Source organism: Propithecus coquereli, unplaced genomic scaffold, assembly GCF_000956105.1.
Source record: "Propithecus coquereli isolate 6110/MARCELLA unplaced genomic scaffold, Pcoq_1.0 Scaffold235, whole genome shotgun sequence".
NCBI classification, from domain to species: Eukaryota; Metazoa; Chordata; class Mammalia; order Primates; family Indriidae; genus Propithecus; species Propithecus coquereli.
This window is the reverse complement of record NW_012147897.1, coordinates 3175964-3198933: the sequence shown is the minus strand read 5'-3', so window position 1 is coordinate 3198933 and position 22970 is coordinate 3175964. Positions and strand designations below refer to the sequence as shown.

Genomic DNA, 22970 nt, shown 5'->3' with positions numbered 1-22970 from the left:
TCTTTTGGGTTTTTGTTTTGTTTTGTTTTGAAGATCAGATAGTGATCACTCTGAAAGATTGAAGCCAAGAATTTGTAATTATGATATTTACTGTAAGCTGTAGAACATTCGATAACTATTAAAAAAAAAAAGTTTCCAAAAAAAAAAAAAGTCCAGGTGACCAGACCGAGTGGTTTTTGGGGAAGGGAGCAGAAGACCACACTCTGGGCCAGTGAGTTCCCTGGGCTTCTCAAGTTGATTCTGGTCAAGAAAAACCTATGCTGCATCTCATAGCAGACGTAGCAGGGGCCTGCCCTCGGGGTCTCTCAGACGATGGGGAGCTATGAAGTGGCAGCTTTAGCACTTGGACTAAGTTGTGTGACACAGAGCCCAGTGAGGCCATTAAGAGCTGACATCTGTTGAGTGCCTACTGTGTGACTGGCACTTGCTACTCACTCATTCATATAATCCTCACCGGTGGATGTGAGTAAGCCCAATAGTTAGCCCCATCTTAGCCGGGGGGCAGCTAAGGAGGGTAAGTACCTTGGCCAAGGGTACAGAGCTGGAACTCACCCTTGGTCTGGCTCCCTAGCCCAGGCAAGTAAGCCCAATGTTCTGCCCATCTCAGAGGAAGCAAGGCCTGAGCTTTCTTCGAGGGCAGATTTATCAGAAACCAAGGGGGACAGTTAAGGGAGGCCATGTGGTCTCCACCCAAACAACCATCAAGTGCTGTGAGTTTTGCCTCCTTAACATATGAATCTCTTCTCTCCCCCCCCCGGACGAAGCCACTGCCCTAGTCCAGGCACAGGCTTCCCTCCTGCGTTATCCGTCCAGCATTCCTTCCCGGGGCCTGGCCCCTACAGTCTGTGCCCCATGTGCCCATAGCCACACCTCCAAGAATTCAACCTCCTCAACTGGAGAGAACACAGGCCAAAGAGGCCAAGTAACTTGGCTCACACTGCAGCTGGAATTAAAACTCAGGACTCCTTATTCTCCATCGCTTCCCTCCAAACCTCACCCCCTGCCTCTGCCCAGCCTTCCCTCCTGTCCTTGACCCAAACCCAACAGGAAACCCACCCACTGCGGGGGAGGAGAGGGTACCTCTGGCCACAGGCATTGCCGGGGCTGTGTCACAGCAGTTTCTCCGGTGTAAGCCTCTCCCCGAGGCTCCAGGTCACGGTGGCAGGGCTGAGGGCCGGGAACAGATGGGGAGGTGGAGACTTGGGCCCCTGCCCCCATCATTCTGGCCCTGGGGGTGGAGGGTGAGTGGACTGAGAGGATAAACTCAGAACTGCCCCTCAGTGGCCAGCCCAGAGCCCCACCCTGACCCCCAGCTCCCACTTCAGCCAGTGGCCTGGACCTATCTTGAGCTCAAGAGCTGACAGGGCTGCAGGAACAGGACAGGCAGGAAAGCTTGCAGGTGAGGGTGTGAGCCCTCAAGACCAAGGGCACCAGACACACCCCTACGTGATCCCTCAGCTCTTTGTCCCACTCTTTTTGCAGCTGGCTTCAACACCCCAAAGGACAGGTAAAGAAACTGAAGCCAGGGCCATACCTTTCTCACACCTTTCAGCAGGCAGAAAATTGGGGTGGGGGGACAGTGCTTACTGTGATGGAGGTGTTCACACCTGGCCTCGGTCTCCACCGTGGCTCGCATCTATATGGCTTCTCCCCAGGAGGCGGGCAGGTCGGGGAGAGGGCATCTGGAGACCACAGGCCAGCCTTCCCTGGGGAAGGAGGCCGCGGCCTGAGAGTCTGCCCCAGCGTGGTGAGGTGCCACCCAAGTCCTGGGTGAAGTGGGTGGTTTGGCTGGCTGAGGGTCAGCGTAGTCGGAGAAGCCAAACCCTGAGATGCAGCTGAACAGCTGGCAAATGGGGACCCTAAGTGCACCTGACAGCCCCAGGGAACACTTCTTTGGGAGCACTGGTGATGCCTGCTTGTCCCCTACAATGGACACCCTGTCCTAGACTTTGGCAACCTTTGCCATTCCAGAAAATTCCTCTTGATGCCCAGCCTCCCTGTCTCCTTCCTTCCTCTCTCCTAGTGCAGGCAAAACCTTGCCTCCTGTGTCCTCAGAGGTGCCCCTATCCTTTTCCTGGCCACCTGAGAAGCCCCAGAGAGAGAAGCCTGTGCCTTAGGTACCAAGGGAGAAGCTGGGAGATGTTGGATCCCAAAGCACATCTGCCCCAGGGCAGGAGTTTGTCTGTAGCTGCTAGGCCAGGCCCCCACCTAGGCTTCTGCCAGGAGAAAGGCCCCTGCCCTCTGCAAAGCCAGGCCTCCTGCAGCCCCAGCACAGCAGCCACGTGCTGCCTCCCCAGGTTCCGTCAAGTGTCACTTTCTAGTTCTTCATCCTGTCTGTGAGAAGGCCATTAACATTTAAATATGTCCCCCTCTTCCATCTTTAAACAAATACCAAACACCAGTAAAACACCAAATTAACTAAAAACCAGTCCCTCCCCAGAACCTAAGGCCCCGCCAGCCATGGCCTGGCATAGTCAGGCTTCTGCAGAGGGCAGTCCACTTGGACCCTGCCCTGCTCTCACCACTCCCTTGAGATGATGCCTACCAAGTCCCTATGCCCACGCACCAGGGCATGCAGCACCTGGCTTTGCAGCCCTCCCTGCTCCCACACCTTCCCCTGGCTGCAAGGACACTGCCCTCTCCTGGTTACTGCCACCTCCCTAGCAGTGCTTTCTCTGCCGTGCCCTGGAGCAGCCCAAGATCTGCCCTGAGCCCTTCCCCAGGATGTGCTCCCTCCAGGCCCAGTGCCCACCTGAGTCCTTGTAGATATTCTTGTCAGCCAGGTCTGTCTCTTGAGAGCTCCAGGCCTTCACATCCGGATGCCTCAGGACATCCGCCAGGGCTGTGTCACAGGTGCCCCAGGGCTGCTCCGCCCGTTGCCCTACCAGCTGGCCCTAATCCTTGACCCACAATCCCATTACGAACCTCTGGCAGTTCTGCCCTAGGAATCTCTTGGACCCACCTCACCTGTCTCTCTCCACCTCTTGCCTGGGTGGCTGCAGCAGCTTGCTGGGGGTACCCCTGCTCTCGTTGCTCCTCTGCCCTCCACACTGTGACCAAGAGGGAGCTGACAAATCGTGCTCCCTGCACCCTGAATGCTTTGGAGGCTCCCTGGCATCCTTGGCATAAGGCCTGCATGACCACCCTCTGCAGCTCGTCCTGTTTGTTGGTGCATGGCCTTTGCACATGCTGTTCCCTCTCCTGGAACACACTCCCCCCAACACACTCTCCAGCCCCTGCCTTCCTTACTACCTCTCGTCTCCCAGGCTCCACATGGCTGCCGCCACCTCTAGAGCTACACCGTCCAGTGCGGCGGCCACTGGCCATGTGGCTATTCAGTCCTTGAAATATGCTAGTTCGTATCGAGATGTGTAAAACACATACCAGCAAAGAAAAATAGCTCATTCGTAATTTTTATACTGATTTTATATTGGAATGAAATATTTTGGATATACTAAGTTAAAAAATATATTATTAATATTATTAAAATTAAGTTCATCTATTTCTTTTTACTTTTTGAAATGTAATTAAACAATTTAAAATTACATATGTGGCTCACACTCTATTTCCTCTGAACAGCCCTCACCCTAGGGCCTTCGTTGAGAACCAGAGGAGGTGAAGGGCCTCCTCCGGGCCCTGCTTCCCTGCAGCGGAGGAGCGGGCGCGGGCGGGGAGGGACAGCCTGCCCAGCACACGCCGCCACACAGCAGGGCCTGAGAGGTCTGTGTTGAACAGACAGATGGCTGGGGAAGGGGCACAGAGAAAGGAAGCTCCTCATGACAGCACTTTCCCACCTTTTATTACTCAACAAATGGATGGGGACGGAGATGCAAGGATAGGGCCACAGCAAATTGCAATAAATAAGAGAAATGGGGGCGGGCGGCGGCCCGCGCCTGCATGGCCCCACATAAATAACCAAGTTGCTGAGCCGGAGCAGAGGGTGGGGCTGGGCCTGGCAGTCGCCTGCGCTGCCCAGACACGCTGGCACCACAGGACACGGAAGCCACTGAGGCCAGAGACTGGCTCCAGCCCCGCCAACACTCCTCTCCCTGAAGCTCCTGAGATCTTGGGGGTGGCTGGGCAGGCTGGGGCTCTGTACCACAGCCCTGCCCGGGTCAAGACTGCTTCTGCAATTTCATTAAAAACAGCAGGGTGGGGCAGGCACATGCATTAAGCCCCATCTGTAGGCAGAGCCATCGATGGACAGCCCTGGAGGGGCCTTGAAGGCAGAGGCCCTGGAAGCAGCAACAGTGGGGCCAGGTAAAGCTACTGCTGGGAGTGGTGGCAGAGTCCAGCTCCCCTGCCCCCCACAACCCAGCCCAGAACCTGCAAGGAGCTGGAGAGGCCCTGGGTACTGAGACATCATCTCCTCCCACTTCACAGTCAGAAAAACCACGACTCAGCAATGGCCAGGAGCGTGCCCCAGGTTAGAACCCAGGAACTCAGCCTCCCAGCCCAGGGCTGTTGTTGCCCTTCCCTTTACAAGACCTGCCAGAAGAGGAGGGGGAGGCACATCTGCTCTAGGGCCTGTACAGGGGCAGGGGATGGCTAATTACCAAGGGAAGGGGCCAGTGGTGCCAGACACAGGACCCTCCCTCCCACCAAGCCTAGCCCCCTGGCGGTACAGAGAATCCCGGGGGCTCCTAGATCTGGCCAGTGCAGGCACGGGGTCAGGGGCATCCTGCAGGGGAGGAGCCGAGGCAGCAGGGGCGGGGGCGGGGCTCTCGATCTGCTCCTGCACGCGGTGCTCCCGACCTGCCTTGCTCCTCACTGAGGTGGAGGGTCCCACCTCCAGGCCTTGGCCTTTACTGTTTCTTCTGCTGAGCCACTGCATCTCGGTCCTCACAGTCCCAGCTGCGGCTCTACCTCCTCCAGGAAGCCTTCAGAACCTCCCAGGCCAGGCTGTAGTGCTCTCAGACCAGGCAGCCCCTCAGATGACCAGGTTGCTCTCACTTAGCCGGACCACATAGCGGTTCTCCTGGGGCACAGGGGTGAGGGGTCAGACCTGAGTCAAGGGCTGGCTTCTGGGATCCAGAAAAGTGGCCCCTGCCTGGAGCCCCCTGCACATCCACCCCTGCCCTATCTTTGGTCAGAGTTGGCCCTGGCGCAGACACCTCCCCCGAGCCCTCACCTCGGCTTTGTTCTCTGCTGGGGGCTTCAGCCACTTCCCATGGCTTCCGCCACTTCCTAGCAGTGCCCGCTGCTCAGGGGGCAGGCCAGGTCGTGGGGAGTCGGGGAGATCACCCTCTGAGGGCCCGGCCTCTGTGATGGTCTTCACCTCAGACACCACTGAACTTGTCCGCTGCTCGGGAATTCGAGCCACACGGAACCTGTATGAGAAGTGGTGCGATCGATCCCGTTAGAGGGGGAATCCCAGGTGTAGAGAGGGCAGCATCTGCCCAGGGTCACAGAGCAAGTTCACAGATCAAAACCTGAGCCCTGCCCAGCTCCCACCCACAGACAAGGGCTTTACTCCACCACCGTTTGCACCCAGCCCCCACCCACCACAGCTCTAGGTTGCAGGTGGGCAGGCCCTTGGCCTGAGAGGCCCCAGGTGGCATGGGGGCCAAGACTCTGCCCTGGAGACCCAAGGGCTCCACATGACACACAGCATAGCTGGGAAGTCCTGACCTTCTTCTGGCCACCCCTCATTGCCCAGAGAGGCCCAACAAGGGCAGGGCCACGACTAAGCAGGGTGCTTAGGGTTCAACCTAGGGCCCTGCCCTGCCCCACCCCAGGCTGTCTCCTTGTCTCTCTGACCCTGTCTGTGCCCACCTCACCTGCCCACAGACAAGATGGTGATCTCGCCCTGGCGTCCTGCCTTGGCCCCGGCCTTGGGAGCCTTGGCTGGGTTGGGCAGGAGGCTAGGAGCAGGAGAGGTGGCAGCTGCAGCCTCAGGGGACAGCAGCACTTCAGGCCACTTCTTCTGGCTACAACGGGAGCAACAGGGGCCAGAGAGCGAGGCCAGGCTCTGCACGGTGTGGAGGTGGTGGCGATGCGGACAGATGTGCGGCGCGCTGGGGGGCACCAGTGGCAGCCTGCAGGAGGGCACACGTTGGAGCAGTCAGGAGGGCAGGCCAGGAGGGGCCAGGTGTCATGAGGAGGAACAGATGCAAGTGATGAGTCCCCAGGAGGCAGGCGGACTATCTGCAGGTTCTGGCCCGCTCTCTCCCACCTGCCCACTCACCTGGGCACAGGCCTGTGGCTCGTCTGCACCAGCTGCTTGCTGTGGTACTCTTTCAGCAGCTCCTCCAGGGCCGCAGCGTTCTCTGTGGGCGGCTGCAGTCAGAACCTGGCTCTGGCCACACAAGGCAGCCCTCCCACGCCCTGCCCCAGCAGAGAACCCACTACCTAAACACTGCCCTTCCCCAGCCTGGTCTGGGCGCCTTCCCCTCCCCGCTTCATCAGGTGAGAACAGGAGGCCAAGAGGCAGCACTGCTGGGCCAGAGCGTGCCAGGCGGGGCTGAGGCATCCCAGGGCAGGGCTCTGACCCCTGCAGCTGCCTCACAGGCTCTTGGAGGAGACCCTCCTCTCCTGGGCACCGGGATGGGGTCAGACCCTCTCCTCACCTTTCTTCTCTGTGATCAGGCGCACCAGGACCCCAATGGTGTCCTCGTTGGCATCCTCTGCCCGGTAGGCAGGGTTGATTCCTGGGGAAGAGAAGAGGACCATGATCCTACAGAAGAGAGGGGACTCCAGGCTCCCAAGCTTATTCCAGGATCAGCCGGCAGAGGGCACCCCCGGCCTCCCGAAGAGTCACAGCAGAGCCCTGTGCGTATGTGTTTGGGTGACAGAAGTCTCCCAGAGCCCTGCACCTGCAGGATCAGATGAGGCCCATCATATCTTTACTGTTTCCCCACACCCAGAAGCCCCAGGTGCTTAGAGGTTTCAGAACCATCTGAACTCCACAGTCCCCAGAGTGTGTGTGTGGGGGGGGGCAGGGGTCAGCCTCTTCTGGGCCTGCACTGTCCCCTTCTCAGCCTCAGGGAGTTGTGGGTCACCTCCCTGCCCAGAACTCCCAACATCTACAGCGAACTCTGCCATTCTAGGCCTACCACCTCCCTGCACACCACCCTGTCTATGTATCTACTGAACTGAGAGCCCCTGGTCAGCTTTGGGCCTAAACCTCAAGGGCGTGAGAACAGACCACCGTGATCAATCCTGAGCCCAACGGCAAACAGAGATCCCAGGACTTGCACCCAGGCAGCACTCAAAGTCAGTCACTAGGCTAGGAAAACAAGTGCAGTCTCAGGCAACATGGCCCTGAGTCACCACCTTCCTTCCTGCCTGCCTAAAGTTCCTGTCCCCTTCCTGCCTCCTCCAGACTTCAATGTCAGAAGTTGGAAGGGACTCTGGCCAGCTGGGCAGCTTGGGGTACTGGCATGGGAGATGCCATTTTACTCTAGACATACAGGGCAGAGTATGAGCATGTGGGACCCCCTACCCTTCAGGTGACAGTGGTGGGTGGAGAAGAAGAAAGAGGCCCAGGGCCCTGGAGTCGGGGTGGTGGAACATGCCTCTCCCTCTGGTTCCAGGACTTGTAACTCAAACCACAGCCTGGAACTGAAACCCAAGCCCCTCGTGGTGCCCGCCCAGGACAGCTGCCCTGCCAGCCCTCGTGACGCAGAGCATTCAATTCTCCCACTCCAGGCCAGAGGTCAGAGGTCACCTTGAGTATCTTGAAGGCCGTCTGACCCTGAACCACACACATATCTGTGGCCCCCAGAGCCCAGAACCCACAGCTTGGCAGGGCCTCTCCCAGGGTAGGAATCCTGCCGAAGACACTTGACCCGGTATCTGGCCTCTGCTCTGCCCCCACTGCCGCACCTCGGCCCCTCACCCTTCCTCCCACTTTGTCAGCTGTCGCCTCCCGACTAGCTCTCGCAGGCCTCTCCCTGTCACACCCCCACAGCCGGAGGGGTTCCTAGCTCGTGCCCTTCGTCCTCCCCGCCTGGACCGCAGCCCGCCTCACCATTGCCGCCACCTCCAGGGCGGGGCCCGACGTCCTTGTGAGCGGTGCAGTGGTAGCCCTTCCGCTTGAGCAGGTTGCACACCAGGATGCCCAGCAGCCCCATGAGGCAGAAGACAGGCACGATGGCAATGACCGCGTACTGCGCGGCCGTCTCCTCATGGCCGCCTGCCCGTGTACTGTTCCCAGGCTGCCGCGTCTCACCACTGCCGCTGGCCCCCGCGGCCACCTCCACACCACGTCGGGCTCGCCGCCCCCATTCTGTGTGTCACGGAGGATGAAGGCAAGATGGGCAGAGAGAAACGCAGACAGAGAGGCAGAGGCCCGGGGTCAAGTTAGTGTGGAGTGGGGAGGAACTGATGTGTCCTGGGGTGCCCGCTCCTGCCATGTTGGAGAAGCAAAGGCCAAGTCACGCCCCTGCTGTTCCCTTTCGGCCGTCTGATTGGTCATCCTGAACAGGGCCACCTCAGGCCTCAGGACAGCCAGACCCTCAGCCCCAACCTCTGAGGTTAGAGGGGTGAACAGATGGCACACAGGGCATATGCCTGGGCACAGGGACACAGGATCCTGCCACCCCGATGGCCTGGAACGTGAATTAGTTGCCCCAGGTGACTGGCTCTTGGTGAGAGGGGGTGCACGTGTGCGTGGATGTGAGTGTATGTGTGCATATGTGTGCTCATGCTCATCCGCGTGGGTCTGAGGGGATAGGGAGAGGGGACTGGTCAGGAAGTGAGTCCCCCGTCCCCCAGCCCCCAATTGTGGCTGCCGCCTGCTGGATGGTCTCTGCCACTCAGGAGCAAGGTGGGCAGACACAGCCAGGGGAGCAACTGACCGTGTCCTGCTGGACACCCTCTAGCTGCACGCCCTCCCCTGGGCTGGGAGAAGGACCCCACTGCCCCCACACGGACACTGCGGCAGCTCCTGGGCTCAAGCTTGCCAGCTTCCCACACTCCCCCACCAGTCCTAGTCCCAGTCTGCCACTCACCATCACAGCCGCGAGTACCAAGAGGTGCCCAGGAACATGGCTGACATGGAACTCGGGGGACCCCCCAAGGCCCAAACCACCTGCAGGGAGGGAAGATGTCACTGAGGGCTGGAAGTTTCCCCCAAAAAGTATCCCTAAGGTAGATTGGGTTCCTTCCTACCAGATACCCTTATTGGGCCTGCATCATCCCATTTCCCAGGTGGGAAGACTGAGGCCTGCTCAGGTTGGGGTGAGGCTAGGACCCTAGGATCCAAAGGCCTGGTCACCTGGCCATGAGCCCCCACCCCCAGCCCCATGGCTTACCCAGGCTGGCAGCCTCCACACAGTGTATCCTGAGTCGCCGTGCCCAGCTGGGCCTCCACCCGCCTTCGAAGGCTGCAGCGGGCATGGGGCTGGCATGGGCTGGAGCCCCATGAGGCTGAGAAGGTGCCCGGGGGGCAGGACCTGCATAATGTGTCCTGCCCCACATCCTGTGGGCAGTAAAGGGTGAGAACAAGGCCAGGAGCTAAGCCTGAGGTCCCTGGGGAAGCCAGGTCTGGGACTCTGTCCCTGGCCCTCAGGAGTCTTCCGAGGACAGGGCAGATGGGCGGCAATGCTCACCAGGTTGGGCTCCTCCCCAGGTGGGCACTGCCATGGGGTCGTTGATGTTGGAGTGGCCAGAGACCAGGGCAGCAGCTGAAAGAACAGCAGGCAGTAGCGCGTTGAGAAAGGCAGAAAGTGCTGGGCATATGGTCTCTGGGGTCATCTATCCACTGTCTCCTTCCTAAGGCCCTGGTGGTGGGGACCACCGACCACTCAGGGCCACTCCACCCAGGCTTCAGGGAAACTCTTCTAACCTCAATCCCTCATGCTGTGAGGAAAACCTGCCCTGTCCCAGACCTGTTGCATTGCCAGTGCCTCGGTAGGAAGAGAACCACATCTGCTCTGGAAAGTGCTAGAAAGACCCAGACAGGGCCAGATCAGGATTGTCAAGCCCTGGGGTCTCTGAGTCATAGCCCTTTCACAGTAACCAGATGATGACGAGGAAATGCTTCCAATTCCTCTCTCAGATTCCGTCCCTGTTCCTGCTGCCTTGGTCCCCACCCCCACCCCCATCACAGCTGCTCGTGTCATTAACCAGCCTCTGTTTATCATCCCTGGAGCCAAGTCTGCAGCTCGTGCTTCCTACTCCGGGCCCTGGGCTGAGTTTCCAGGACCGCATCCTCCTCGGTGACCTCCCCACGAGGCAAGGCCACCCCATTCACACCCGTGCACCCACACAGGGCATGCCACATTCCAAACGATCTATCCTCTCAACGTCTGTCCTCCAGCCCATCCACTGGGAGCGCCCTCTGCTTCGCATTCTCAGGTATGAAGTGTCCGCCCTGAATCCCTCCTCCAATTTGTCCCAAGCTTTGGAGTGGCAGCAGGCACAGGGCGGAGCAGCTACCCTGGAGGTGGAATGTTACACAGAGGCTCTGGAGACCTCCTCAGGCCCCAGACCTGCTCCTGACCTGCTAAGGCTGGCAGGCCTCCCGCACAAGCAGCAACCCTTGGAGGGGCCGAGGCCAAGTCTCGCCCTCCCTGAGCTTCCAGCAGCACAGGAGAAAGATGGTCCCAGAGCAGACGCCAAGACGCTGCAAGTCTGTAGTCCAGAGTCACCTAAGGCTCTAATTCCAGGACCTGGAATCGGGAGTCCCTAGACCAATATGGATCTAGAAACCCAGCCTGTAAGATGCTAAGGTTCTCAGGCTCCAAATTCCAGGCCTCTTCTGCCCAGTTTCCTCTAGGTCCCCTGCCCACCCCTCCTGCTGGGCTCGGTTTTCATGCCTCCCTACTGGCAGGCGTCTTAACCTCAACCATGTCTGCCTTGCCTATGAATGCCAGCAAGTCTGTCCTTCTTCTCCACCCCACCATGGGCCTGGGTGGGCACGGTTTGGTGCCTTGAGTGGGGACAGCCATGGTCTCCGCTCCTGGGTCACCATCTCATGCCAGGAGGCATCTGGAGGTGCTTCCTAGAGTCTGACTGCTTCAGATTGATTCTTCGAGCACTGAGTAATGAAGCCCCACCACAGCACGGGGCTCCCGAGCAGCGCCTGCATCCCCCTTGCTGGAGGCTGGGGTGTAGGACTGAGTATTTGGCTTTTCTGCCTTCCCCAGGGCCCCTCCCCAACTCACCACAAGCAGGCAGGACAGGGGCCAGCACAGTGGGCTCAGCTTCATCCTCAGGCCCCGGGGTGGTCGCCAGTCTATGGCAGATGGAGGGGAGACTCACCTGGGCAGCAGGGACAGGCAGACAGCTGCTGTCCCCTAGCACCACTTTCAGGATGACAGGACTTGACAGTGTGAACTGAAATAAAATTTTAAGGCTCACCCCCCCACCAGCTGACTGAATGGACCCCCTTGTGGCCAAAGGGATATCCCAAAACTAGATTGCCTGCCAGGAGGAGGGAGGTCAGACATGCCTCATCATGCCCCTCCCCTTCTTGGAGACATCTTTTGTAACCCATTAACAGGCCTGAGGGTTTGCAAGACAAACCTGCAGGTCCTCAATTTACAGGACAAATCTATGTCAGGTGGTTTATCTTGATAAACAGCTCTTTGTATTAAAATATTCCAAGCCTTTAGACAAAGCTTCATGTCTTTAACCAATTACAAGTCAAAGAATCTTTAAACTCACCTATAACCTGTTAGCCGCCCCACCCCCTGCAAGATGACCCACCTTTTCGGGCCAAACCAATGTATACCTTCCATATATTGATTTATGACTTTACCTGTAACCCTTGTCTCCTTGAAATGTGTAAAACCAAACTGTAACCCAGCCATAATGAGTCCACTTGCTCAAGGCTTCTTGGGCAGGGCTCCGGGTCATGGTCCTCAAATTTGGCTCAGAGTAAATCTCTTTAAAATTATTTTACAGAGTTTGGTCTTTTTTTTCGGTTGACAACAGGAATTTAGCAAGGTGCTGTTGGGCAGGCAGAGCATGGGGTGGCTATACCCCCTCCCCACCTAGGGGGTGGCCTCACAGGGCAGGACAAGCTGGAGGGGCAGGCAGAGGGCTCTGCAGGCTGGGAGGCTTCCCAGAGTGGGAAGGGCTTCCTTCCCCTTCCTTAAACAGCCAGGTGTCCCACGGCAAGGGAGCCTGGGGGGAAGGAAGCACGTGCTGCAGCCTGAGGCTGGGGGATGACAGGGTCACAATGTGCCCCAGCCCCAGCCTCCCCTGTCCAGCCACAGCTCTCCAGGTTCCTGCCGCCCACTCCTTGCAGGTCCACAAGCATACCCTGCCTCTTGAGCTTCTCTGCCTCATTCTTTTTTTTTTTTTTTGAGACAGAGTCTCGCTCTATTGCCTGGGCTAGAGTGCCATGGTGTCAGCCTAGCTCACAGCAACCTCAAACTCCTAGGCTCAAACGATCCTCCTGCCTCAGTCTCCCAAGTAGTAGGGACTACAGGCGCTTACCACCATGCCTGGCTAATTTTTTCCATTTTTTGTAGAGATGGGGTCTCGCTCTCGCTCAAGCTGGTCTCGAACTCCTGACCTCAAGCAATCCTCCCGCCTTGGCCTCCCAGAGCGGTAGGATTACAGGCATGAGCCACCGCACCCAGCCTTCTGCCTCACTCTTGCTGGTTCTGCTCCAAGAAAGGCCCTTTCCCTCACCCTCTGAAGCCAAAAGCAAAGACCTCTCTTTCCAGAAGCTTCTCTAGAAGCCTTCCCCAAACTGGGTCTGGCTCCCATAGCTCCTATGTGTCCCTCTACGCCCGCCCCAGCTAGGTCCTGGTCCTTCCACACAGCCACTGTCCACGCCTCCTCCAGGGGGGGCTGGGACATGTCTGATTGCAACTCTGCCCTGGGCAGCCCTATTGGGTAGGGTGGTCACAGCAGCCAGTGTTCAGCCTTCTGCCATCTCTCCAGCACCTACTGTGTGCCGGGCACTGCCCTCGGCACTAAGGAAATAGGTCTGAATGAGACAGACAAGGTCCCTCTCCTCAGGGAGCAACATTCCAGGGGAGACCAACAGCAAACAGATAGAGAACGGTCCCCTGCCAGTGGTGGGGAGTGCCAAGGGACAAAGCAAAGCAGGGTGTTTTATAAAGCACAATGTGTGAAATTTCAGAGAAGCCCCCAGGCCCAGACTGTGGCCGGCTCTGAGGAAGCCTCCACTCAGTATATACGGTGAACACAGCAGGAAGAACTCGAGTTAGACAGCAGAAGGGACTGCAGCAGAGTGAGGAAGTCCACGATGTACTTCCAGGGGCCCGGCTTCGGGTGCAGGAGGGTGAAGGAAGCCATGCTCCCCAGGTGTCAGCATAGGCCACACGCAGCCTCTGAAGCTCAAGGGCGTCTTCAGAGCCCAGCCATCGGCCTGGGCCCCCTGCAGGCTGAGGAGCCCTGAGCTGTCTGATGCCAAGCCTAAGTACATTCCAGGTCACTTGAGAGCTCCTCTCCCTACAGGCAGTCCAGGCTTCCCGCCTGGAAAAGGAGCCCAGGAAACCGATCTGCCCACCTGCCCTCATGGCCTGGCCGGGCACAGACCCAGGAGGGGCAGGGGTTTCAGTTACACCCGAGGGAGGGAGAGGGGGAGGGGTGGCGGTCACATCATCCTTGGGACTCTCCAGGTCACTGGCAGCTGCTCTGTGCCCCAGGCAGCTCAGGGGAAAACCAGGGATAGGAGAAGGCTGGGCCACAGAGTAGAGTGAAGGCCACACCTGGCAGCTAACACCCAACAGATGGTACCCCTGGCCCACTTGTCCCTCCTCAAATTTGGCACAGGTCTTCCTTCTCATTTCTGCCCCAAGGTGTCCCTTCCCACTGCCCAGGCTGAGCTCCCACCTCAAGCTGTCTCTGCACAGCCCTCCCCTGTCCTTCAGAGACCTAATCCACAGACCTGACCAAGAGCACCAAGTCCTCAGGCTGTCCCCACGGCCTAGCGGCCAGCTCCCCACCATGTCCCCAGGTGGGCCTGGAGGGCTGGCGAGGGGGTGAAAAGTAAGAGACAAAACAACCACAGAAGAGACAGCCCCAGAACCATCCCCACCCCAGGTGGCACCTGCTGGGTGACCTGAGCCCACAGGGAGGCTGTGCAGCTGTTCATCTGCAGACGCGGAGCTGTATGATCTAGAGACTTCCAGGAAGACAGTGAGGGTCCAAAGGCTCAGACTCAAAGCCAGCAAGGGCCCACTCACAGACACCCACCACCTAGGGCCCTCGCGCCTTCTAATTACGCACCTTCTAATTACCCCAAACCGGCACTTACCCTAGTCTGGCTCCCTGGCTCAGACTGAGCCTTGGCTGGACCTGCCTGGTCAGGCAGAAAAGCCCTGTGCGCACACGAGTACACGCGTGTACAATCCACTGCTCAGGCACCTCCCCCCCGCACCCCCTTCCCCACTGTACCTCTGTCGTCTAAGACACAGCCCTGGAACCACAGCCAAAAGCAAGTTCACATGGAAGCCCCTCAGCTGGGAGGGCGATCTGTGAAGGCCCCACCCCCACCTCCCCCTCACTCTGAAGGCTGGGTGGTCAGTGACCTCCCAAAGGCCAGCGTCTCCTCAGGGCTTCCTGTAGGGCAGTGGTCAGAGATGGGGAGACTGAGGCCCCAGGGCCTCCCCTCCAGCTCCAGGTCCCCACAGAGGGAAGCCATGCCCCAGCCACACTGGGTGGGGAGGATGGGCCCCAGAGGGTTTTACCGGAGAAGGAAGTTAGTAGAGTTCACTCCGCCCCCAAATCTACCAGCCTGGGGCCCTGTCTCCACTGCCACCAACTCCCTGTGGGACCTGGGCCCCTCACTTCACCTTGCTGGGTCTCAGTTTGCTCATCTGCAAAATGGGGATGTTTATCTCCCATGGCACAGCTGTCATGAAGTTTAAATGAGGTAATGAGCCTAAAGTAGGTCATGGGATTTCCTCCTCAACACCCCTTTCTTTTCCTCTGCACCTCTGGCGGAGGTTTGTGTTTAAGTGCCCTCACTGCCCCCACCAGACAGCAGTGAGGGCAGGATGTCTGTTTTACTCACCACAAGGCTCGGCACTCAGCCCCCTGTCTGGAGCAGGAGGCCTCCTCTAAACAGGCTCACGAGGTTGGGAAGGGCTTCCTCAGATTCAGCCCTCCCAAAAAATGCCCAATTAAATGAGAAATTCCCTGGATAAAAGCCAACTAACAAAGACCACAGCCAGGGCCCCAAGCTGAGGTGGAAGCCAGAGGTGGTGGAGCCCCAGGAGGTGCACCCTTGGAGGCCTCAGAGAAAGAGGAAGCTGTGTCGTGCCCAAGCCACAGGCAGCTTCCCCTTTCCCAGAAATGAAGCCCAGCGGAGTCACCCAGTCCCCTGCCACGCCCCTGCCCTCCCCAGCCGGGCCCTTCCCTTCATACACTTCCCAAGATCTCCCAGGGCCTGCAGCCCTCCCTGGCCTGCAGGTTAGCCCTGCCCTACAGCCTGGGTGTCTTGACACTGAGATCTGGCCCTGGGCCAGCTCCCACCACCCTCAGGAAGGCGTCCCGACGCACCCCTGCCAACCTGCCCCCCCTCCACACGCCAGCCACTCGGAGCTTCTTTCTGTCCCTCAGACAGACTGTACCTGCTGCTTCCTCTGCCCAGAAGCACCTCCCATCACTTGGCCAACACCTACTCTTCCTTCTGAGCTCAGCTCAAAATCACTTCCTCCTAGAAGCCCCCCACCTGCCGCCTCCGCCTCTGCATTAACAGCCCTGCATCTGAAGACCCTGCTTACCCAGCCCCTTCCCCACCACGAGCTGCTCTTCACGCCCAGTGCCAAGTGGCATGAGGGGAGGGGGCAGAAAAGGTACCGTGGGGAGAGGGCCCAGCTGTGCCAGCATAGGGAGGGCCCAAGAGTGGGCTGATGGGGAAGGAGCCCAGAGGCTGGGGTTAGGCAGGGGTGAGTTTGAACCTGGATCTGAACCCCCAGACTGACTTGGGGTACAAACCATGGAGTATCATCGTGCTGTTCCTCACTGGCGCTGTGGCTGTGGACCCCCTGCAGAGGGAGGTGGTGAGGGTGAAATGAGAACTCACATCAAGTACTCAGCACAGGCCTGGCACGGAGTAAGCCCTCCAGTAAGCATTCACCACGCTTCACCGTGCCTCAGTTTCCCTACTGTAAACTGGAGGGGAAAGGGCACACACCTGACAGGTAGGTGTGAGGTACACAGAAGATTCTCTCTTATATTTACGTTCAGTGCTCGGCACGAGCCTGGTCCACGGAGGGGCTGGATTAGCCATGGTGAGAATCTGGAGGTGGGAGGGTCGAGGAGATGAGGAATCTGCAGGGTTGGTGGGCAGTGCCCAGGTCATGTCAAGCCTCAGCCGAAAGCCAAGAAACTTGTACTTCCCCAGGGCCTATGGGAGCCGCAAAGGGTTAAGCAGGGGAGGGAGAGGCATGGAACAGTCTTAGTCTCGGCAGGCTGGCTGCTGGGCTGCCTGCCAAGCGAGGCTACACTGGGGGAGCTGGAGGTGGCGGCAGGTGCCCACTTGGAGCAGGGCGGGTGGGGAGGCAGGTACTCTGCTTCCCAGCTAGTGGCTCCAGAGCCTGTGGACCTCCCTCCGGCCTCCAGAGGCTGGGGTTGCCTGGAAACACGGCTGGACACGGCTTCCCGGGAAGACAAAGGCTGCCCATCCACAGAGAAATCCAGGTTAGCAAGGAACCCAGTGGTTCCCTGGCAACTGGGGCTGAAGTAGGGCACTGCCGGCTTCCCCTCCCCCACCTGTACGGGGAAGGGACTGACCCCAACCCAGTGTGGGCTGGCCCTGATCCTGGGTCGCCTCCACTCCTCACAGGACAGGTGAGCATTCCCATCTCACACCTGGGTAAACTGAGGTCAGGGGAGGTCACTTGTGGGGGTCACACAGCCAGTAAGTGGCGAAGCAGGAATGGAGCCCAGGACTGTCTCATCTCTGCCTCCCTTCATCCTGCAGCCTAGCTCAGGGCCTGGCACACAGTGACATCCTAAGGGTATTCGCTCCCTGATGGTCCAGCACTCGTAGTGGGTGGTTCACCTGAGGGTCTGTTACAAAGGACCCAGGTAGAGGCACTGGCCCTGCAGTCCCTGGGGGCTCTGGGATTTGCCTGCATTCATACCCATTTGCATATTGTCCCGGTCTGTGCCAACACTGGCAGGAAAGGGTGCTGGGAATTGAAAGAAGCAGGAAGACCGGGGAAGTCTGGGAATTCCCACAGGGACAAAGAAGAGGTCCTGGGGTAGAGCCTCAGCTTCCCTAATGTTGCTGCTGGGGCTGGGGGCCCAGAGATGGGCAAAGGCTGGCAGCGGCTACTCAGTGAGAAGGGTACCCCCACTCCTGCCCCTCTCCCCAGCCTTGGGCAGCCAAGATATCCCACCCCTGGGGTGAGTACTCCTCAGTGCTGGGCCTCTAATCCTGCACCACCACACAGCCAGGTAGCAGCTGTTCCCTGGCTCACCCTTGGCCCCCAGGGCTGGGCATGGTTCTGCCCCTCAGACCTCCTGGCTGCCACCAGGCCTGGGTTTCAGTGGCTCAGGTGGATGCGGTGGGCAAGTGGGGCTGAGGGGGCTAATTGGCCCCTTGAGGTTAAGAAAAGGGCTGAGGCGGCTAGACCTGGCCCACCCGGCTCCTCCCCATCTGGATATGGTACAGATGCAATCCCCTCCCCGATTCCCAGGCGAGTCTGGGGCTAGAGGAAGGGGTGTCTGGGACCAGATGGTCATCTCTGGGGCATAGCTGGGGCTACCCAACACCCTCCCCACTAAGTACCTACTGCATGCCCCATTCCCTCTCCAAGCTGGGTTTCACTGAACCACTCAAAGACAGGGTTCCATGCTTCACAGTTGAAGAAACTGAGGCTCAGAGAGGCTAAGTGGTAACCTGTAACCACTTGGTCTCAGAGGAGACAATTATAATCAGGAAGTGGCCCAGGCGCCCCCTCTTGCAGGAAGCCTCCCCAGCCTCCCTGTCAGGGAGTCCCCTCCCCTCTCTGGGACCCCTCAGCCATCAATTTTTAGTCTCCCTCAACCCCTGCCCCTGGGGGAGTGGGGGAGGCTCCTTGGGGTGGGAGGGAGGTGAGTGCACGCGCCAGGCACACAGTGAGGCTGTGCAAGGCAAGCGTAGGTCCCTCCTCTGGAAGCCCGCCTTCCTTCTCTCTCCACCTTTCTTCTCTCTCTATGCAAACCCACCTCTAATTGGCTGTAGAGGTCCCTCCATACCCATCTGTGCCAACTAGCCAGGGCATTCACTCGCTCCCAGCCACATGGGCAGTTTATTTATAGAGCTCTCATCTTTCCCAGGGTGGCCTAGGAAAGAACTCTGGCCTTCAAGGCCGACAGACCTTAGTTTGGATCCCAGTAATACTAGGGTCTTGCAAGTGTCTCCCCCTCTCTGGGCCTCGGTTTCCCTCTCTGTGCCTGGAGGGACTGATGATGACCCTGTGGAGTATGAAGCTGAGGATGTGACAGCCTCAGGGGCTCTAATCCCAGGGCTGGGCACACAGTAGGGACATAGCATTGGCTCCTATCCTCTCTGACACGCCAGCAGTTGGGTGGTGCTGCCACCCAGTTGTATTAAGCCTAGGCCCAGGCACACAGGGGCTCAGCACACAATGGGTGCTAGCTCTGCCCAGAGACATCCCTGTACCCCCCAATCCAGAGTGGACAGGCTCTGCTGGGGGATCTCAGGCAAAACCCCTGCCTCTCTGGTCTATCCTCCTGCTCAAGTGGCAGAAGGGTTGGCCCCATAATGGAGGGAGTCTGCCCTCGCCCAGCCAGGCCAGGTGCTGACCAGCCCGCCAACACGTCCTTCTCCCACTTCAGGTAGGCCAGCCTGGTCCTCTTCTGGAAACAGATGCAGAATTGTCAGATCACCCCCAACCCTCACCTTCAGCCTGGAGACCAGGCTGGGAGCTGGGCGAGCGCTAGAGTGCCAGACTCCAGCAGAGGCTGCCCCATAACTACTTGGGAAGGCAGAGCTCCCGTCAGTCCCCCTGTGAGCAGACACTGAGCCCAGGGTCTGGCACACGGCAGGGCCTGAGCAGGGACAGTTTCCTCTGCGGGCCCAGAATGAGGGCCTTGTCTGAGGAGGGCCATGGCAAGCACCAAAGCTGCCTCATACCCACAGGGGTGCCCTTGAGTCTTTGCCCCTAACCCCCAGCACACATTCTCACTCAGGCCACGGCAAGCATCAGAGACCCTGGGTGCAAACCTCCCTGTGTCTCCCAGCACACAGGCGCTGGCATCCTGGGGTGGCTGCCCTTCCTCAGGAAGAGGCCTCGCCAGCATAGACACGGCAGCAGGGGAAGGCAGGCTGCTGGCCGGGCTGGCCCAACCCAGCATGTCCCACACCTGTGCCTGCTCCCAGAGGAAGGGAGGTGGTGGGGGGACACCTGACAGGTGAACCACAACAATGAAAAGGGACTAACATTGGGCTGGGAGGGGAGCCTGAGTGAGGCAGGGCTGGGGCTATACCCTGAATGGCCAGGAGGGTTCTAGAAAGAGGAAACAGCGAGAGCAAAAGCAGGGCAGCACCAAGGCGTCTGGTAGGGAGAGATGACAGTGAAGGTGTAAAGTTGGAAAGGTCTTCGAAGAAAAGGCCTCAATGCCAGAATGAGGAGTTTGGACTGTATTTTGAAGGCAAAAAGCAAGAGTTACTTTAGGGAGGTCACTCTGGCAGCACGTGGAAGAACTGACACGGAAGCAGAGAAGCTGACACAGAGTCTGGGCGGGGAGAGCAAGGCCAGACCTGGAAGGTAAGAAGCCAATGTTGGGAAGGTGTCTTGGCCCTGCTTCCAGTGCTGACCCATGTGCAGCCAGCCAGGTAACATGTGGCCACAGGACAGGGAACACAGGACAAAAAGCAGGTCTGGAGGTTGTGCTGGAGAGTAAGGACAAGAACATCAGGGCTCTGAGGGGCTTGGGCAAGTCTTTGCAATTCTCAAAACCTCAGTCTCTCCCTCTGTAAAATGGGGTCAGGCCTGTTCGCTCTTGACTCCTGATCCTATGAGTAAGGGCAGGTCCTGACTGTCCCTCAACATCTTCCTTCCTTGGCCAGACACAGGCACCTCCCCACAGCAACTATCACATCAGTCCCAACTGTGGCCTCAAGCAGAAACCCAGCCTGGCCCCACTATCATCCCCAGAGGCCCCAGTTCTCAGAAGAGTTTGGCTTGGGCAAGGCACAGGGTGGGGCTGGGGGCCTCCATCAAGCTGGGCTGAGGAAAGGTTAACTCTTCCCCTGTCTCTCCCCATCCCGGGCCCTGAGCTATTTCCTCCTCTTGCTGGGGATGGAAATAACTCGGGCTCAGCCCCTGGAGACCAAGACAGCTATTTTCATCAGTCCCAAGAAGCACAGCTCCAGTCATTCCAGAGAGGACCGAGGGACACCCTGATCCCCAGCCCTAGCTCTTGGCCAAGCGGTGACAGCGATCAGAACTAGAAGTGGCCTCTGGGAAGAATAGGGAGACAGAGGCCCAGAGAGAGCAGGGCAACAGCTCAAGGTCACTGCCTGTCTGCTTCCCACCACAGCCTGTGGGTGGATTTGGGAAAATGACTCTCGAGGAACTGCAAAGAATGGGATGGGGGCCTCTCAGGTATGGTGAAGGTCATCTGGGACTCTCAATTATCCCTGCCACTCCTGGGCTATGCTGCTAACTCCAGACACTCTTCGAAGCCATGTGGACACTCCCAAAGCTACACATAGGCTCTAGAAGGCAGGATACAGGTGTTTTTGGTGATCTCTGGCTGGGGATGAGGACAGGAGGGACAGGAAGACCATGTAACCCACCCCTCATGAATGTTGCAGATGTGTGCATGTACGCACCACACTTAGAATTCACAATGGAACACCCTGGCAAGGCCATGCCTACCAGCCCAGGTTTGAGAGATAGAAACCCAGTAAGCCATGAGCAGATATTAGGAAGGTGGGTGATCTCCAAGCATCTCACAGGGCTTCTAGGTCAGAAAACCTCAATTTCAGTCCTGGCACTGTCCTGACTCCATATGACTTTGGTCAAGTCACTTTGCTTCTCTGAATCTCAGTTCCTTTTTCTCAAAAATAGTCACTCTATGGCTGTGAGGATTCAACACTATAAAGCACACCATAAAGTGTTCAGAACAGTGCCTGACACTGTGTCCCCCACTCCTAGAATCAACACGTTCAGAGCGATGACAGCAAAAGATAGATCTTCCAGATCCTATAGCAGGTGCTGCCCCCACCCCACCATGTCCGCCACCTCCTGGGCTAGGGATGCCAATTTCCACCCTACCCTGCATGAACCCATGGACCCTCATGTGGGAGTAGGGGCCTCAGAGGGGTCTTGCCCAGATGGTGAAAGGGCCTTGCTCCAGCTCTCCAGCAAGAACTTAGCCTCCCAGCCCAGAAACCACTCCTGGGGAACAAGTCCATCCCCCGTGGCCCCCCAACCAGGGAACTGAAGAAAGCACACCTGGGCAGAGAAGCCAACATCTATGGGTCAGGACTGTGGATCCACAGTGTCTACGGATCCATTTTGGGACTGAGAACCAGGCAGCCATTGCGGGGGAGGCTGACATTTGCTTGACCAATTTTGGAGAGGGCTGTTTCCCACTCTATCACCAGCACCTGGGCCCAACCCCTGGACCACTGTGTAGCCAGCAGGAGCCTGCCCCCAACCCCCACTGCAGTCTTTCTGTCTGAAGGGAGCAAAGGGAGAACAGAAGCAGTTGACCCAAAAACAATAGAGGATCCCAAAGTGATGATTCACAGTCCATTCACAGCCCAACACCTCAGTGTGCAGAGGGGAGACTGAGGCCCAGCGAGGGCAGAGTCTGTCTGAAAGCAAGACTGCCTGGGCCCACTAGGAATATAGGTTACCAGGGGGCAGAGCTTTGCCAGGTGTGGGGACTTCAATGTGTGTGTGTTTGTGAGGAGTGTGTGTGTGGGGGGTGGAGCCTGAGACGACCTCAGGGCTCCTCTGCTGCTGCCAGAGGTGCCACCCTGCCAGATGCTGCCCAGTCTTGCCCCTCTGCCAGGGCAAGTCCCTCAGAGTCCATCCCCTCGCTAAACTGAACTCTTGAGGGGTGCCCTCTTGGGGACAGCCCTGGAGAGACCCTTGTCCCGTGGCCCCCCAATTTCCTTGTCCCCCCCCATCTTGCTGGAAGTGTCAGGAGTCCCTCCTCTTTCTGCCTCTTACTCATTGTCCTGAGGCACAGAGACACACACACACACACACACACACACACACACACTGACACCACTTGACCCCACACACACACTATGGCGCCAGTGATTTGGTGCTAGTTTTTAGTCACTTGGGCTCCTCTCCGTCTGTTTCACACTCACATTAACGAGTGGTCCTGGCCCTGCTCTGGTCACACCCCAGGCCATACGCCCTCAGTGACCCCAGTGACCCCCAGTCTCTCACACACAATCACACGCACACACACTGCCTGTTACAGACACACAGAGCCACTCTGTGTCGCCCGCTCGCCCGGCGTCACCGCCCAGTGTCCCAGCCACACGTTCGCCCGAGCCAGGCCGCCTCACGCGCCGTGTCACCCACAGTCACGGGCTGACACCGTCCAGACACACCCCCCCCAACCCGGCCGCCCCGCGCCACAGCCGCACCGAGACGCCGCCGTCCAGTCCCGCACCCCGTCCTGGTCTCCGTCCAAGTTTCCCGGGCCGGGGGTGGCTCCGCGCCCCGTCAGCCCCTCACACGGGAAGTTCGGCTGCTTCACCCCTGCGCACCTCCTAACAGCCCACCGCGCAGGGCCGGGCCCGGAGTGGCGGCCGGAGGACGCGTAGGTCTGGGGCCGGGGGCCGGGGCGCGGAAGGCGCCGGGACAGGACGCCGGGCGGGGGGGCGCGGGGCCCGGGTTGCCGCATCCGCCGCGCGGGCGAACTTCCTCAGAGACGCGGGGAGGCAGGGGGCGCCACTCGGGTCCGCATCCCGCTGGCCCGGCAGTGGGAAGCGGACCCCGGGATGGGGACTCCGCGCGCCTTCTTTACCTGGCCGCACCGCGGCAGCTCCAGCTCGGTTCCCTCTTCGACTCGGCGCCCGGGCCCGGCTCGGCCAGCGCCGCGGC

General features: G+C 58.8%; 1 protein-coding gene across 1 annotated transcript; it reads right to left on the bottom strand.

The window, feature by feature from the left end:
* Positions 1–3575: 3575 nt before the first annotated feature.
* Positions 3576–11223, bottom strand: RELT (RELT tumor necrosis factor receptor). Its single transcript, XM_012645770.1, has 10 exons — positions 11112–11223; positions 9555–9629; positions 9258–9424; positions 8955–9034; positions 7973–8230; positions 6570–6650; positions 6188–6269; positions 5781–6038; positions 5132–5330; positions 3576–4978 (listed from the first exon to the last, which is right to left on the bottom strand). The coding sequence occupies exons 1-10, from the start codon at positions 11154–11156 to the stop codon at positions 4931–4933; spliced, it is 1293 nt and encodes a 430-aa protein (XP_012501224.1). The 5' UTR covers positions 11157–11223; the 3' UTR covers positions 3576–4930.
* Positions 11224–22970: the final 11747 nt, after the last annotated feature.

Excerpts from the sequence above, each read along its gene's own strand:
- RELT (XM_012645770.1), bottom strand. The coding sequence starts at position 11,156 with ATGAAGCTGAGCCCACTGTGCTGGCCCCTGTCCTGCCTGCTTGTG. Across the intron at positions 9,035-9,257 it reads TGTGGAGGCTGCCAGCCTGG|GTGGTTTGGGCCTTGGGGGG; the intron begins GTAAGCCATGGG and ends CCCTCCCTGCAG. Across the intron at positions 5,331-5,780 it reads ACCATCTTGTCTGTGGGCAG|GTTCCGTGTGGCTCGAATTC; the intron begins GTGAGGTGGGCA and ends CTTCTCATACAG.